The sequence below is a fragment of the Brachionichthys hirsutus genome, chromosome 8 (assembly GCF_040956055.1).
Source record: "Brachionichthys hirsutus isolate HB-005 chromosome 8, CSIRO-AGI_Bhir_v1, whole genome shotgun sequence".
NCBI classification, from domain to species: Eukaryota; Metazoa; Chordata; class Actinopteri; order Lophiiformes; family Brachionichthyidae; genus Brachionichthys; species Brachionichthys hirsutus.
The window spans coordinates 4975700-4992704 of NC_090904.1; the positions used below are offsets into that span (position 1 = coordinate 4975700).

Consider the following 17005-nt stretch of genomic DNA (forward strand, 5'->3'; position numbering starts at 1 on the left):
TTTTATTGTTTAAAAACTACTGCAGATGCCAACAGCTGGATTAAAGTAAACTTTGTCTCATTTGTTTGTTCTCCAAAATCTCTTATTCACTTAAAATCTCAGGTCGTGAATGGCTCACTGATTCCCCCCCCAAAAAAACAGAAAATAAAACCGTTGCTTCCCATGGCGAGTCACATCTCTCCGTCATTGTCCTCCAGTTTGTTACGGAGGCTGTGGGAGAAGAAAATTTGAGACAGTTCAAATGAAAACCGAAAATATTTATGGTTTTCTGTTTTTCCTATAATTGATCCATCAACATTTAGAGGTTTAAAAGTACATTTGCAAAAATAAGTAATATGCATGAAATTCCAAGCTACAAAAATACACCACTCCGGAGCTTTAGGCATGTAGACATAGCAACTTGTCCCAATCTTCACTACACAAATTCCACTCACAAATTCAACATGCAACAATTGGGGGGAAAAAAGGTCTGTGGCATACAGACCTTTTTGTTTATATATATAAATAAAAATTTTAAAAGACAAACCCGTATTTAAATCCTTTGAATATATAAAACTAACCATCAGAATTAAACAAACTTGAATTGTAACAATGGAAAAATATAAATGACAGCTGTCCATAAATGTGCAATATTTCACTTCCTGGTATGATGTGTCAAGAAGGTTCCATGAGTTTTCAAGTAATGGTCTGGAAATGTGCAGGAAACAGAACCATAAGAGTCAGATGAATATTCCAATATACTTTTCCTTATTTTGTTGCAGGGGATAAAAAAAAAAAAAAGGCCATTTGAATTCCAGGTTGTTATTATAGCAATCAGCAACTTGAGAACGCTTTAATTTCTCCGTGTGACTCTTATGGTTTCATTCCACACCTGCTGAGGTAGGAGTGGACATCAGAGAAGCCATGGTACTGAGCCAGAGGGAACAGAATACCGGTCGGGCAGCGCCCCTCACGCTGGCGGCAGAAGCTGCAATTGCAAATGCCACGACAGGGAGGGCACCTCCACTCCTGAGGAGGTCAACAAATGGTCAAAAATGAATCTGGCCAGAATTCAAGAGAGGCAAAGGAGATAAAGTAAAGGTGGCAACACTTAAGGCAGTAAAGGTACATCATGACGATCAGACACAATGTGTGTTGCTGTGCCCGGAGTTCTCTCAGAGGCCCTTTGATAAATATCGCTACATGATATTCTTTTGACATAGCCTAGAAAGGGTTTTGCAGATTTTCGTTACAATACCGCGCATACGATCACAACACCTCCTGCTGTAACCATTGTTTCCGCTCTCGAGTCTCCAAACTGGTAAAGTTAAAAAGTGCTGAACAAAAGCTGCCATGTTTAGGCCACGCCCCCCCGTGAGTCAGAGCACAGCAAGGGCAGCATTGTTCAAGCAAAACCAGTGAATGTTAATGGCTTAAATGCTTCATTTGTGACTATAGAAATGTGATTTTAACAGACAGACCGGATCAAGCAGCGCCGTCCTGACGTCCTCTCCATATCTGTTCCTCAGACACGGTCCGCAGAACTGACCCTGAATCCCCCGACACTCCTGACTGCGACAGCAAGTCTTGGTGTCGACGGTTTTCTGACGGCACTGATGACACGTGGACCCCTGGAAAAATGCAAACAAACATCAGCAGCAGAGAGCGGGCAGGTGGTGGAAGTCTCAAAACATTTCATGCTGAATAACGACGCTCATAGTTCCTTGTTCACGAGCACTTGGATAGGATTCCTAGGCTTTGGAGTGAAGATGTGCAGGTCTGTACTCACTGTGACTCTGTTGTAGACTTTATCAGTCATGTTGTCTGCGACCAGCTCAATCTCCTCCTGTGTGACATCTTCCACAGGACGGACAAGATGAGGTTTGCTCTGATTCGGTCGCGGTGCACCATGGCGCAGAGGCGCTCGGCGTACCTTAACCGAAAAACAAAACCAAGTTTAAGTTTTACACAAACTATCAATCGATTTGTCGGAATGCTATTACAAGTCAAAAAAAAACAACAAATCTGACTCTTACACAGTAAATACGACAAATACAAAATGAAAGAACACTTCCAGATAAAACATTGTCTCCACTTCTAACCGCAATGACTGTTCCCACTCAAGATTTATGAATGGATCAACGCAGAATCCTGAACGTGCTGATGCTGATGTGAAATGTGGATTTTGTTGCCTATAATGTACATTAAAACAAATAGAAAGCAAGCATAAACACATTAACAGTATAGGTTTTAATTGTAGTCCAATAATAAATGCTTTCTAAATATTCTTAAATAAAAAGTTGTGCAAAAATGGTGGTTCAAAAATCCAGTCCCCTCGCTCAAAGGTATAGCTGACCTCCAGCAGCTCCTCCTCCAAGCTGAGCTCCAGTTCTTCCTCCTTTGATGGAGTGACTCCTCCCATGGAGCGGGTCTGTCTGCGAGACATCCGCTCCGGATTCCTCCTGATCTCTCGTCCAGCTGCACTAGAACGTGGTGGACGCTGCAGCCAGTTTGGACAAAAGTATCTCAGTGTCTCGGTCTATTTAAATCTATCCTTCAGACCCCTGAAGATAAAGGATAGGAAGCATGTTTTCTGAATATGCTTCACCTTTTCCTTATTCCAGAACTTTCACAAAAACATGTGATCTAAATTTCTGTCCACCATCCCTTGTGGTGAAAACAAAACTATTTTCCCTTGAGATATTTTATGATATTAAACTCACAGAACCGCTCTCTTTTGTCCTGGGTTTTGCGGTTTGCTTTTCCAGAAACCCTGCACCTCCTGGCATCTTCTGCAGGTCTGCCATCAACTGAGCCAACTGGAAATGGGGAGGATAAAAATGGGTTTGAAATATGGCAGATTATAAATAGGTGTCCTTACCTCAAACTAATGTTACAATGTCCTGAGTTTTGGTTTTGTAGCCCTGGAGAAATCTATGGCACCAATTTGTGAACAGCCACGTGTATTCATGTATGCAAAGAACATGTATGAGTGTTTATGAGTTTGAATTACCATTGCTTTGTTGGCCTTAATGTTTTGTTCTCTCTTGGCCACGAAAGAACCGGCAACGGCGTCTCCGGGGTCAGATCCACGCTCCTCATGCTCATCTTCAAATGTAACGCATCTCATCTTATTTCCACCATTGGTGTCATCTTCCCTCTTCAGATGCCTCTCTTTCATCCTCTGTTCTTCTTCCTCTGCCTCATCATCATCAGTGGACTGTCGGAGAAAGGAAGACTGTCGAAGAACCACCCTGAGTTTGAAGGTGCGGGCACCACAACATGATTTGGGGCTGGTTTTCTGCTCCTTAGAAGAAAGGCCAAGCTGGACTTCATCTTCATGTCCAAAACTTGAGTTCTGGTGGTTTATAGAAGAGACTTCAGGTTTTACAGTTTATTCACCTTTTTTTATGCAACACATCTTGTCTCAAAATAGAAAGAAGGTGTGTCCAATCTATTTCAGTTAAGATTAATAAACTACCACTAGCCCACAAAAGAAAATCGTTCCTGATCTTATAATTTAAACAATCTTGGTCCCTGTTATAATTCTAATACATAGACAATCTGGTGCTGGCAATAAGAAGACTTTGATTTAAATAAAATTACTCACTTCATCGCAGAGTTCGTTGATTTCATTGTCAGAAAATCCGTAAAATGTTCGCTCATTTTCAGAGTCCTCTGCAAACACATCGGCTAACGCCAAAGCCGGCTCTCCTGCGACGTGGTCCATCTCCAGAACCCTGAAGAGAAATAGAGCCGAGTAAATTTTAACTATCCTGTAAAATAAGTAATAGTTATTAAGCCATCTTTACCGTCGCCGTGCATGAACCGCAACTCGCTATCTTGATCCCAGCAACACAGCAAGTACCTGTCCTAATTATCTGATTGGCCATTAGAAGCGATTGGCTGGAATTAGGGCAACGCCCATTTAAGGAACACCTGAGACGAAAGTTGCTTTTTCTAACTCCGCCCCCCCCGCGGGGTGACCTGCTTTTTTAAAAACAAGCAGCTTTTCAGGAAAGTCAGGCCAATGGTTTTTAATACGTGCGTGTTGTTTAGTGATTATCGGAAATAACGCACATAAAGGTTAAACACAAATCTAAATGTGGACGTTTATAAAACGATGAAACAGCAGGAAATGCTCTCTGATAAAAGTAGGTTAAATAAATAAAGATTCAAAACAGATGAATGGATTTCATTGCTTACCTGATTCCTTCCAGGAGGTCATTCTAGAACTTATCACAAAGCCTAAATGCAATCGGCCCTCTGCCGAAGGAATTTACAAAGTATAAGGAACTAAAAGTTTACATATAGGAGAGAGGTCATGAAGGGCGGTAAAGGTAGAGGTGGCAAAGGTCAAACAGAGGGCATCTGATGACCTGTGTGCAGGTTAGATAGTAAATAGGGAGAGAAGGATTTCCAGCATGATAGAGTGATTAAGGATAGAGATATCAAAGTGTTGACAGAGGCCAGCAGTGTGCTAGGAAGATGGAGGAATTAATGAATGAGGAAAATGAGAGAGCGTAGTAGAGGCCATGAAGTAATAAACTGAACAAATCTGTTAAGGCGTGCAGGTCTAGGAAAGAGCCGCTTGGAGTGCAAAAGACCAAATATTCTGCTCGTGCTCTCTTTAGCCTCTCGTGGGCTTCTTTATTCAATCACTTATAGTGAGCACAGCGGAACAGCCGCGTGGCCGCATACATCACCAGGAAGAAACGTAACCTAAAAGGGACGTCATAGGTTACGTTTGTGCTCCTACAAAATAAAAGCCTCTTTTTACACAGAGAATAAGAGCGCTATAAAACAAACGCTTAACACCCCCACTCGCTGTTAGCAAAATCTATCCCCAAGCTATAAAATTGACATAATTTTGAGGGAGATCTGGATCCAGCTGGGGGGGGGGGGGGGATATTCAGGAATATAACAATTTACCAAAAAACAGAAAGTATAGACAGATTCTGTAACAAAAAATAAGACTAAATTAAAGCCGCAAGCGGCGTTGTAGGCCCTCGCCGGCCGACAGGCCGTTGAGCTGACCCGCCGACGCGCGCCGCTTTTGTCCTGAGTGCTTCGCAAGTGTTTAGATTTGAGCTGCATGAGTTGCTCACAGTTTAGTCAAATCGCTATTTGGATTATATGGCCATCTGCCATCAGGAGTTTCAATCCAATATGGCCGCCTTCCTGTGTGTCTGGGGGCGTGGCTACAATACATTTTTTTTTTGCCCTGACATGACGCACGTCTGTACCGAATTTCGTGGCTGTCCGACAAAGTTGGCGTCAGACCCCTCCCCATAGGAGGGGTTGCCATCGCCATGGCAACAGCGTAAAAAGAACAACATGGTTACGATTGTGTTTTTTGATCGGGACCACATGAGGGACTTTTCTGGTCAGTTTCAATCATTTCTGGCAAAGTATTTTTTTAATTCCCATTCAATTTTTGTTATCGTTCTCTAGGGGGCGCTGTAAGGCTGATTGTCAAAGTTTCCCTTTTAAAGTGTCCAGATAGGAAGGGTCAAGAAGTGTTTAAAATTTGGTTTGGATTGGAGTGTGTGTGTGTGCAAACGCTGACTCAGCAGTTTTTAAGTTTCAATCCAATATGGCCGCCTTCCTGTGTGTTTGGGGGCGTGGCCATAATTTTTTTTTTTTTTTGCCCTGACTTGACGCATGTGTGTACCGAATTTCGTGGCTGTCCGACAAAGTTGGCGTTGGACCCCCCATAGGCACAATGCATTGTGATTTTTGTAGGTGGCGCTAGCGCGCCACTTTTTCATGCCCAATTTTAAAACACATAAAATAATTAATTTTTCGCCGGTTCTGAGCTTGGTTCAAAGTTTGGTGAGTTTTCAAGCATGTTCAGGGGGTCAAATTGCCGTTTAAACAGCAGAACAAAGAAGAAAAAGAAAAAGAATAAAGAATTTTTGCAAAAACAATATAACTTTTTTTCTGAGTATGCGATTTCTACACAAAATACATTTTCGGAATGGTCTCGACGAGGGCTACGCGTCTGTGGGGGCACACAAACACGAGTTGACGAGCTTCGCTCGTCAACTCGTGTTTGTGTGTGTGTGTGTGTGTCTGTGTGTCTGTGTTGTTTAGTGTCGGGGTGTGTGTGTGTGTGCTGTTGAGTGTCGTGGGTGTGGGCGTGGGTGTGTTGGTCGCCCGATGGTTGACTCGCTGCGCTCGTCAACCATCGGAAGACAGTTACAAACACGAGTTGACTCGCTGCGCTCGTCAACTCGTGTTTGTGGATCTCTGTGTGTGTGCGTGTGTGTTGTTTAGTGTCGGGGTGTGTGTGTGTGCTGTTGAGTGTCGGTGTGTGTGTGCATGGGTGTGTTGGTCGTCCTCAACAGCATGGCAAAGTTGGATGCCGAGGGTTGACGAGCTGCGCTCGTCAACTTTGTCGAGGGTTGACGAGCTGCGCTCGTCAACTCTTCGTCTTCTGCGTTGCAAAAGCAATAGCCCCTTACGCCTAGGATAGGCGCTCGGGCCTAATAAAGAATAAAGAAGAATAAAGAATTTTTGCAAAAACAATATAACTTTTTTTCTGAGTATGCGATTTTTACACAAAATACATTTTCGGAATGGTCTCGACGAAGGCCACGCGTCTGTGGGGGCACACAGACACACACAAACACGAGTTGACTCGCTGCGCTCGTCAACTCGTGTTTGTGTGTGTCTGTATGTGTGTGTTGTTTAGTGTCGGGGTGTGTGTGTGTGCTGTTAAGTGTCGTGGGTGTGGGCGTGGGTGTGTTGGTCGCCCGATGGTTGACTCGCTGCGCTCGTCAACCATCGGAAGACAGTTACAAACACAGTTGACTCGCTGCGCTCGTCAACTGTGTTTGTCGATGTCTGTGTGTGTGCGTGTGTGTTGTTGAGTGTCGGTGTGTGTGTGTGTGTGCTCTTGAGTGTCGGTGTGTGTGTGCGTGAGTGTGTTGGATGCCGAGGGTTGACGAGCTGCGCTCGTCAACTTTGTCGAGAGTTGACGAGCTGCGCTCGTCAACTTGTCGTCTTCTGCGTTGCAAAAGCAATAGCCCCTTACGCCTAGAATAGGCGCTCGGGCCTAATTAACTTCAAATAAAAGCCAATTACATTTTGTGTTCAATAAATCGACTAGCTAAACTAAACTAAAATGGGCTGGAGATCAGAGCGTCAAAGAGTCAAATTTAAGATATTCAAAACTATTCTTATCAACACTCAATGGCCCACCTCCGTGACCTCCGACCACCGACCCTGGGTTGGTTGGTAAAAGCAACCATAGTCTGCTGATTGATGAGTTTTGATAGATCAACAGGATATGATCATTAGTGTGCTGCCAGAAATTCGCTGAAATGTAAAATCAGAGTTAGCAGATAAAATATATATATTTTTAAATATAGTCTTGGTCAAGAAGGATGTTATAATATTTCAAAAATAGTTTTGATTAACTGACGATTTATGCTAGATTCTTTTATATCTAAAACGTCTCTCTCTTTAGTATCTCATCATTTCAATTTAATTAATTTAAAGAATACGTTTCATTATTGTCTCTTTAATAGTTCAGAAATCTTCCTCCTTTTCCGAGCATAATTGACCTTTCATTTATGGACTGAAGGGGAAAACAACAACCCAATTGCTGTACGTTGTTAAGTTGAATCGCTTCTTTCTGAGACTCCAGTGACTTTGTCAGAAACCTCTTCATCATTAGAGTTTAGCTGTGGCACTATAGAACTGAGGCAGCCGAAGGAAACATTCCTATGCAGAGGCTATTTCTCACGTTGGAGATGGTTAAATTGATCAAATGTATTCCCACAGTCCTCAATATGGCAGGTGGTGTGTGCTGCGTATGCAGCCAGCGTGTGTGTGTGACAGTGGGAGTCCTTCTGGGAATCGTGTGAACTCCTCTCACATTCCCAAGACTGATAAAAAGTCATTTGCTGCCTGTCTCAGACTGATCATGATCCTGCCGACATGGCTGCTCGTTTTTCCTCTGGGTGAGTGTATTCAATGAAAAAAAGATTTGCTTTCTCTGAGGCTTGTTTAGATTCATAGATTCTTATTTTGTTTCTGCTCGAACGTCTGGATTATCAATAAGCTCTAATTTAGACCGTCGCTGCTCTCCTGCTTTGAATCATTGCATAATGTAATACTTTCCCTGTGTGGATTTTATTAAATGATCTTTAAACGGCATCTACACAGCATCGGTTTTTCTTTTATCCTCCCAGAATTCCTCTTTATACGTATCTCAAGTCAGTCCTCTGCTCAGAAGAGGACGTGTGCATTCCAAGTAAGTGGCAAAAACAAAATATACAGCACCTTCGGCAACGTGAGTGGGTCGACGCAGCTCTGTGAAAACACCCTCTGCTGTGTGGGCTACTATATCATCACCGATGGCCAGCCAGAGATCGACGTACTTGGTAAATGACCCTAAACTAAGACTTGTTTACTCGTCCGCATGTTATAAAAGTAGCCTAATGTGCATCTGACTGATACAAGATGCTGAGAATAATATCTACTATGCAGTATATAATACTTTTAGATGAATTTAAAGGGTTAAATTGAAACCAATTTGTTATGTTGCAGCTTGCGATTTTGCCGAAAGGTCCTGTCCGCACGTAACCTGCAAGGCACAGACGCGCTTCAAGGGTCATGCCATCAAGTGTGTGTGCAACACAGACCTCTGCAACAGCAACATCACCTTGCCCCCGGGCTCAGAAGTATCGCAGCTGAACTATTCTTCTTCTGGAGGTATGAAATAGTTAGAATGCTAACTAATAATGAGTAAACATCACTTCCAACAGCACACATACCCTAACCCTGACCCACCTTGCACTGTTCTGGGGGTTGAAAGCAATAAATACACCTGATAGACTCAAATAGGGGCACCAGTCAACTTTAACAGAAAGCACTAACTGATGCTGTGTAACTTCTTTTCAGATGACACCAGGATATCGACGATGACTGTGGCCGGAGCTTTGTTAGTCCTGGTCCTGTGCTTTGTGATCGTTTTTGCCAAAAGGCAAAACCGATTTAATGGCAAAGGTGAGCAGTTTTTAAGTTCTCAATATGTTTGGAAGCAAATATATAAATATTTCTGACTAGAAAATACATGTCATTTTCAATATTATGCGCCATTTCTTTACTCCAAATGACTACCTTAGAAGTAGCCCTATATGTTTCAAACCCTGCTCCTGTCAAAGTGATAAATGGCAGAATATAAAAGGCGTCATTTCTAGATTTGTTAATTTTCTATGAAGGCGCACTCAACCTGCAAAGACTAATCTAATGTGTTTACTACGAGTTAAGTGTTTATACTTGTGGCTGTTGACGAAGCGCACACAGAGGAGCGGCTCATTGCCTTGAGACCTCAGATTTTGATAACAAACTATTCAAAATAAATGTTTCCCACTTTGTTGCTCCTTATACCTTCTCTGGTTGAAGGAATGTGTTCGTCAGTCATGTTCGTACGTTTTCTTTGTTTTTTGTTTTTTTCCCCAAAGAATGGGTTCTCATTGTGTTTTTACTTGAACTCGGAACCGTTTGTTCTCTTTGCTCAACCGGCCTTGGCCTTATCTTTGTTTTCACGCTCGTTTTTACCTCATCCTTATTTTCTCTTGAATCAACATGTCTTCAGACTAGATCAAAACTGAAAGTGATTTTATAGTAAAGTCAAGTCCCTTGCAGTAAGTGCATTTTAAGGTGTCTATATTATCTATTATTTCAGAGGAAAGTCAGCTCAACTATTACGTTGCGGCACAGCTGTGCTCCTTCCAGACAGCACAACCCTCTAAGATTGATGTTTCTAGCATTGAACTGCAGCAGGTAGGCCAAACAAGAAGCAGGAATTTATTCTGTATGACATGCTTATGGTAAATCATACAATTCGGTGATCTAATACTGCATGTACTGCTACTTTACCCGAATATCCATACTTTTTTCAGCTTGTGGCAAATGGGAACTTTGCAACTGTTTGGAAAGGCAGATACCAGGAAACTGTGGTGGCTGTGAAAGTTTTCCCCGCGTCCAAGAAACACATATTTACAGCAGAGAAGGAAGTGTATGAGCTACCGCTAATGAAGCATACTGGGGTCGTCCACTTCCTGGGCTCTGGGAGAAAGCCAAATGGAGGAAGTTGGTTGATTGTCCTGCAGTTTGCTGAATATGTAAGTGGTAAATGTATTTCATTGCCTCTGTGGATGCCTGAAAGCGCTCATTCATTAGATCTGTTGCGAGCAGGTATCCTCATCACAGCACATTCATTAATTGTCTTATCCTATTATACCAGGGGGGTGCGAGGTAACATTTTAAGTGGAGCAAACCTTGAATTATGCCAGTTAGCATCTCTTACATTGTTTTTGCTAATACCTTTCAACAATTGGCTAAAATGAATTTGTTGCTCAAACTTGGTATACATTGCATTCTTCCTCTTCATATGAGATATTACTTTTGTAGGGGTTGCCAGAGGTGTGAGGCATGAAAAAGGTTGCAAACCCATGCTGTATGTGGGTCACAAGGGGGCCGGAGCCTATCCCAGATGATTTTGGGTGGGAGGCGGGGTACACCATGGACAAGTCATATTGTATGTTGATGGTGGGAGGACGCAGACGTAGATTTTAACTCAGAAGGCAACAGCACTACCCACTGCACTACTGTGCTGCCTTCACATCACATTTTCTCACACTCATATCTTTATTGTATACACAAAGCCAGTGAGGTCACACACTTTGAAGCACTTTTTTTTTTTTATCATTCATGGGCAGAAATGACAGCCATCTCTTTGATTTCAGGGTTCTCTCCGCTCCTTCCTGTCCAAAAACCCCTCTAACTGGAAATCATCTCTGAAGTTGTGCCAGTCTTTATCGCAGGGACTTTCCTATCTTCACTCTGACCTTCGAAGACACGGTACTGGCCAGACGTGTGTGTGTGCGTGTGCGTGTGCGTGTGCGTGTGCGTGTGCGCGTGCGCGTGCGTGTGCGTGCATGCGGCTATGCATGACTATATTATAGAGGATATTTCTACACTCTCACATGGCTTCACATTGTAATAAAGACAATGTAAATAGCACGTTGACTCAGATCAAGGCTCAGAATGTTCAGGTAGGAAGTCATTAATGTAAAGTAATTTAAAGCTGACAAATTAAAGACCTACTTTTACTACTTTTAAGTTTTAAACAACTTCTTGAAAAACAACAACAACAACAATGTTATGCCAATAAAATACAATTTGGAGTTCAGAGTGCGTAAAAATCTTTGTTCAGCTATATTCAATTGAAAATAGCTAAGTAAGGGGGAAAAAAGATTTTGTTTTGCAAAGAGGAAGAACTCATTACATTTTAAACAGCCTGGTCCTACTTCTATTATCTGCACCAAGGAAATTGCTTTCCCCATGATTGGTAGTTGGTAGGTTTGTATGTTTGTGTTTGTTTGTTTGTTTGTAAGCAGGATTTCCAAAAACTATACTGAATATCCTCATAAATTTATAGAGGCATGGCCATACATACTTTATATTGCGAGAGCAGGAATGTCGACACATTTTCTCCAATCACACAGAAATTAAAAACTCAGCTGTGTCTTTCTTATCTCAAAAAGTCTGCTGCAGTTACTTATCCAAACAATTCTTCTTTTAATCGCAAATGTGTGTCTTTTCTTGCAGATGCACATAAACCTCCTGTTGCCCACAGAGACTTAAGCAGCTCCAACGTACTTGTGAAAGCAGATGGTACCTGCACACTCTGTGATTTTGGATACTCTACCATCTTGCACTCATTATCAAGGCATCATGGGAAAAACGGCACAAATATGCTGGTGAGACCATCGGGGGGGGGCACAGCTTACTATTGAAAAAAAAAAAGAACACATGAAAACCGAGAAACGTCAACACAATGGCAACATCCAAAACATAAAAAAAGCAATACATTCACATTTCTATTGGTCTGCAGGGTCCTACTCAGAGGGGCACGCTACGCTACATGTCGCCTGAGATCCTGGAGGGCTCGGTAAATCTAACAAACTCCAGTTATCTAATGCAAGGAGACATCTATGCTTTGGCACTGCTGGCTGTGGGAAATCTGGATGCGTTGCATTGATTTATTTGAAGGTAAACTCTGTAGACTCTTTTCACTCTATACACTTGGGGACACTCTGCGTCTTCATATTAGATGAATTCACACGAATGTTTCCATCTACAGGCGGAATCGTTCCACGGCATTTGCTTCCATACGAATCCGAGCTGGGATCCACTGTAACCAAGGAGAGCCTCACTCTGCATGTGTGCCACAAGGACTGCAGACCCTCCATACCGCCACACTGGGGACTGTCACCACAGGTATTTATTTTACAGGTGCTTCTTACTTGCATGTATTGACTGGGTAACAATGAAAATGTACAAAATGTCTCAATTGTCAAAGTATTGATTGCATTTTCACAACTGTCAGGGATCTGTGCTGCGGGAGGTGCTGACCGAGTGTTGGGACTGTGACCCAGATGCCCGACTGACTGCTCAGTGTGTTGCAGACAGATTGCTCTCTCTCCAGGCCGGCTGTCATAAACATGTCAATCATTTGCACGCTTCTCTTTCTGTCACCTCTGTTTAGCTTTAACGTATGTTTTCATCGGTGTGCAGCTGCACAGGTAGCCCCTTTGACTTGTAAATGGTTCCTTCCCTTCTTACAGCTGGGCATATGAATTGTAATTTGTGTACGTTAAAGAAAATTGTGTTGTGAGATTTGCTGTTTTTTTTTTTTAATACAGTGTTATTAATTCATACTCAGCGGCAGGTTGTTGTTTTTTTACCTGGTTTTGTGCAACTGTGATTATTATGCTTTTGGTTTTGTGTTTGATAATAATAAAAAGTAAAATTTAAAGTCAACGGGCTCAGCTGATTTGATGGCACGGGGGGGGGGGGGGGGGGGGGGGGGGGGGGGGTCTTTCTGTCTTTATAGTTCTCAGGCAACAAAGGAGCAGTCACTTAGTTTTACATTTTGTTTTTTGTTTTGTCTGAGGCAGGCAGAAGGCTCTGATTGGATGATCTAAGAGGGTTGTCAGGGGTGTCGGGGCTCAGTAGCTAAAGATGTTAACAGAAGTCATGTTAATAAGTGCCTTATAAGTCACTAAGATAGCATTAGAATCAGATCTGGATTTTACAGGCAGCCACTGTAAAGAAGCTGAATTGGGAGTTAAATGAGATCTCTGTTTACTCCCTGTTGAAAGTCAGCTGACCATCTAACGAAAGCCTTTTACATGTCCGACGCCTTTAGCAAAAGGTCTTCAATTTGATTTGATGTGTAATTCATTACATAAAATCCATCTTTCCTGGATCAAATCCACATTGATCCATCTCAGTTGCATTTCTCATAATAGTTTAAGCCCATTAGCTGATATGGATTATTTTGTGATATGTGTATGTGTATATATATATACTCCAGCAGGAGCAGGAGCGATGTAACAACATATAAACGCCATAGAGAAAGGCCCCAAGTGAAATCGAACCAGGGGCCTTCTTGCTGTGAGACAGCAGCGCTACTCACTGCGTCATCATGCTGCCCATCTTTGTGCTCTAACACGTAACAATAAGACAAATACGTGTAAAAAAAAAAAAGAGTTACCATCTATTACACATATCTACTTTCTCACATGAAACACTTTGACTGTTACATTTGAGCATTCCAGTGAGCTCACGTGGTCAGCAGCTTTCTTTTTCACTTCTAAGGTGACTGCTGCTGTCAGGGTTTACTGGGACACCTGAATGGAAGAGAGGCACTTGAATTATACAATATTAGGGTTTTTATATTATTATTATTATGCTCTACAAAATTTCGATTTGTAAAAATAGACATTTTGTTGTTTTGATTCAAATGAAATGCTTTACAGTTGTGTAAAGCCCCTTGCTTGTACCTAGTTCACATAAGGGGAACATTCATGTTCCATGATGGGATGGATTTATCCATGGCTATGATGAAATATGAATCATAACCATAAGGAAAGTTGGTGACCCCCCACTGTAAATTATCACTGACAAAGCTCAGGAGTAAACACCAGTTCAATTATCTCTAGTGCGACAGAAACAGGTTGAACAACATCATCAGACTGATTTACTGCTTATAATGTGTGTGGTCTTGAGCAATGGGAACGGCAGAATGACGCATTGATTACTGCTTTTGTGCAGCTCAATGCGGAAGTGAAACAGAACACCTAGATATTCCACTCCAACTCAGACAAGACACAGACCTCAGGCGAAACTCTAAGGTAGGAATATTTCATTATAAACAGTGACGAATCTGGAATAAAACAATATAAAAGGATATTTCACTGTAAACCTACTTTTGTGATACTTGTAACATAGAGTTAAATTGAGGAAGTGCTGCAATACAGCTGGTGGATAAGGAATATACAGTAGTCACGTAAAATAAAGGATGAAGTCCTGTTCTATACTTTCATGCTAGTACAATGAAATGTTAGCAAGTACTAAAACTGTACAGTATTAAAAACAGTGGTGCTTCGTGTAATGGCCTGCCTGATTAACTCCAGCTTGTTGAATTATGATTATGATTATGTTTACGACTATGATTGTGATTATGATTATAATAATGATTATTACTATTTACGGTTGTAACTATGATTATGAACTTCCATGGTATCTCACAAATAACTTTCCCATCTGGCTTGGGAATCTAGTCAAGTATTATTATTTTAATTTTAATTAAATAACAAAAAAAATAATAATAATGGAATTGATGAAATTCCATAAACATTGATCAATAATCAACCGTGATATTGAGGAACACATTTTGAAGTTCCATTGCAATGTTAATGACATTTTTTAAATTGATTCAGAATCCAGGATCTCTTCTCGATCATCACCAACATTTAATCATCTGATTCCCAACATTTTCAGAAGATTTCATGATCATCAAGATCTCTCCGCTACTTTTTAGTTATGTTGCTAACAGTCAAACAAACAAACAAACCATTGCCGGCGAAAACATAACCTCCTGGGCGGAGGTAATAAATAAAATCAACCATTGCAAGTGCAGATGTTCAAGAGTCAGATCTTCTTTTACTGTTTTCTTTTCAATACCAAATGTTATTTTCTGGGAAATAATTCATCATCTTTACTCAAGCTTCATAAAAATGGTGGTCATATCATTTTCTCGTCAGCAGTTCTGAAACAATTAATTAGGATTTTCAATTATTTAAAGTTGAAAGATGTTGGTGATCTGGTGGACGGATATTTTAATTTTATCAAGCAATAATTGAATGTATTATCTAACTCTACAGAAATTTTGAGGGACGGCTGAAGTATTTGAATCTCGAGGTCAGAAAACCGAACCATGTGGTCAAACCAAGGTGGGTATCATACATTACATGCATATATTTATTCTGCCTCTGGGCTGTTTTATGTTATTGATGGACTGAATAATACTAATAGTGTCTATGTGTGCTTTTATGTAAAGCAGGTCCTCCCCCTCCAATTGGTCTGCAAATCCCAGCCTACCCTAACTCTGCATATCCTGCTGCTCCTGCACCAGGAACATTCCCACAACCCGGCCAATATTCCTCTGGTATGAGTCCAGCAGCCATGACACCAAGTGCACATCTTGGGCTGACGCCTTACGGAGCACCAGGACTTCATCCTTATCCTGTGCCTCCTTATGGAGCGCCAGGATCTTATCCTTATCCTGCAGCTTCTTATGTAACTCCAGGACGTCATTATTATCCAATGGCTCCTGGCAGATCTTCAGGAGCTCATCTTTATCCTGTGACTCCAGTTGTTTATCCAGGAGTGAGTCCTGCACGTGTTCACTTCGGTTCATACCCACATACCCACACAAAATGGGGTCACCACAGAGGTCATCAGCACTGTGGGGTGCATCCCACAAGTGGAGCCCTAGTCAGTGGAATGGCTGTAGTAGGAATGGGGTTGGCCGGACATAAGGCCAACAAAAAGATGAAGAAGATGAGGAAGAAAGCAAATAAGGCCTACAAACATGGAATGCACAAATACTGCAAGGTAAGAGTATGTTAATAATACATCCGATTTGTATGAACACAAAGTACATTTTGGAATTTGAGTAGCTACGATATGCACATTATTCCTAACAACAACTATAAATAGCAAATAGAAATGGTGTTAGGGTGTCAGACAGTAGAATTCCATTAGAAACCAGTGGACTTTCACTCACGTGATGAAGGTATTCACTGATCAGTACAAATGTAATTGATAATTTTGCAATTGAAAATTACTCTTAAATGAAACATAATTTTTAATTGTTTAAACTTAGAAACATGACTGCATGAATTCATATTTTTCTTTCTTGCTCCACAGTCCTCCAGCAGCAGCAGCAGTGACTCCGACTAACGCCATGGATACAAGAAACTGTCACAGAAATACTGCTTTTTCAAAAGGGCTTCCTGAATATCTTTTACCTTTAAAATGGTGTCTGTGAAAATGCAATTATCACATCTGTCACTGGATCTTTTTATACTAGAACTTGATGCGTGGGCTGTTACTTTGAACAGCCAGCTTTCCCTTCTTGTGATTCATATTCATATCTGGGGCAGCACAGTGGGGCAGTGGGTAGTGCTGTTGCCTCACAATAAGAAGGTCTCCGGTTCGCTGGCTTCCTCCCACCATCAATAACATGCAACTTATGTGAATTGGACACGCTAATTTGACCGTAGATGTGACAGTGAGCAAGAATGTTTGTTTGTCTATGTAATGAGCTGGTGACTCGTCCAGTGTGTACCCCTGATCTTGCCTGTGGCCAGCTGGGATAGGCTCCAGCATAACACCCTACCCCTATTTTGGATAAGTGGCTGAAGAGGATTATATTACAATCATCTAGTCCTCAAGAAGATGAATGAATTAATGAATTAATTTACATACTGTATCTTCTTACTGCAACACCGGGAACTGTTACTGCAGGTATTCTTACACCAGTTGCATCCTGGTAGTACATTCTGTTTTAGTATTGAGTAGGTAGCAATGACAATAAAAGCTGATCCCTGACACTGCAGGAAATACTACTTTGACACTGACATCTGACTAAATG

The 17005-nt window shown here is 41.6% G+C and overlaps 3 protein-coding genes across 4 annotated transcripts; 2 read left to right on the forward strand and 1 right to left on the reverse strand.

Moving 5' to 3' along the window:
- Positions 1-170: 170 nt before the first annotated feature.
- On the reverse strand, positions 171-3709 carry LOC137898905 (cell division cycle-associated protein 7-like). The gene is made up of 8 exons (XM_068742960.1): positions 3590-3709; positions 2993-3337; positions 2703-2798; positions 2336-2479; positions 1769-1912; positions 1461-1610; positions 872-1008; positions 171-210 (listed from the first exon to the last, which is right to left on the reverse strand). The coding sequence occupies exons 1-8, from the start codon at positions 3707-3709 to the stop codon at positions 171-173; spliced, it is 1176 nt and encodes a 391-aa protein (XP_068599061.1).
- A 4203-nt stretch (positions 3710-7912) lies between these two features.
- On the forward strand, positions 7913-12547 carry LOC137898289 (anti-Muellerian hormone type-2 receptor-like). The gene is given in 12 exon segments (XM_068742310.1): positions 7913-7949; positions 8181-8372; positions 8539-8703; positions 8893-8997; positions 9680-9777; positions 9897-10118; positions 10743-10857; positions 11608-11759; positions 11894-12010; positions 12012-12051; positions 12143-12279; positions 12389-12547. Coding segments are annotated over 12 exon segments (1539 nt in total).
- Positions 12548-14162: 1615 nt separating this feature from the next.
- Positions 14163-16962, forward strand: LOC137898290 (proline-rich protein 13-like). 2 transcript variants are annotated; one of them, XM_068742311.1, is made up of 4 exons: positions 14163-14198; positions 15231-15299; positions 15407-15963; positions 16279-16962. In XM_068742311.1, the coding sequence occupies exons 2-4, from the start codon at positions 15284-15286 to the stop codon at positions 16309-16311; spliced, it is 606 nt and encodes a 201-aa protein (XP_068598412.1). In that variant the 5' UTR covers positions 14163-14198; positions 15231-15283; the 3' UTR covers positions 16312-16962. The 2 variants fall into 2 exon arrangements, with proteins under 2 accessions (XP_068598412.1, XP_068598413.1); XM_068742312.1 differs by having other exon boundaries at positions 14167-14198; positions 15410-15963.
- Positions 16963-17005: the final 43 nt, after the last annotated feature.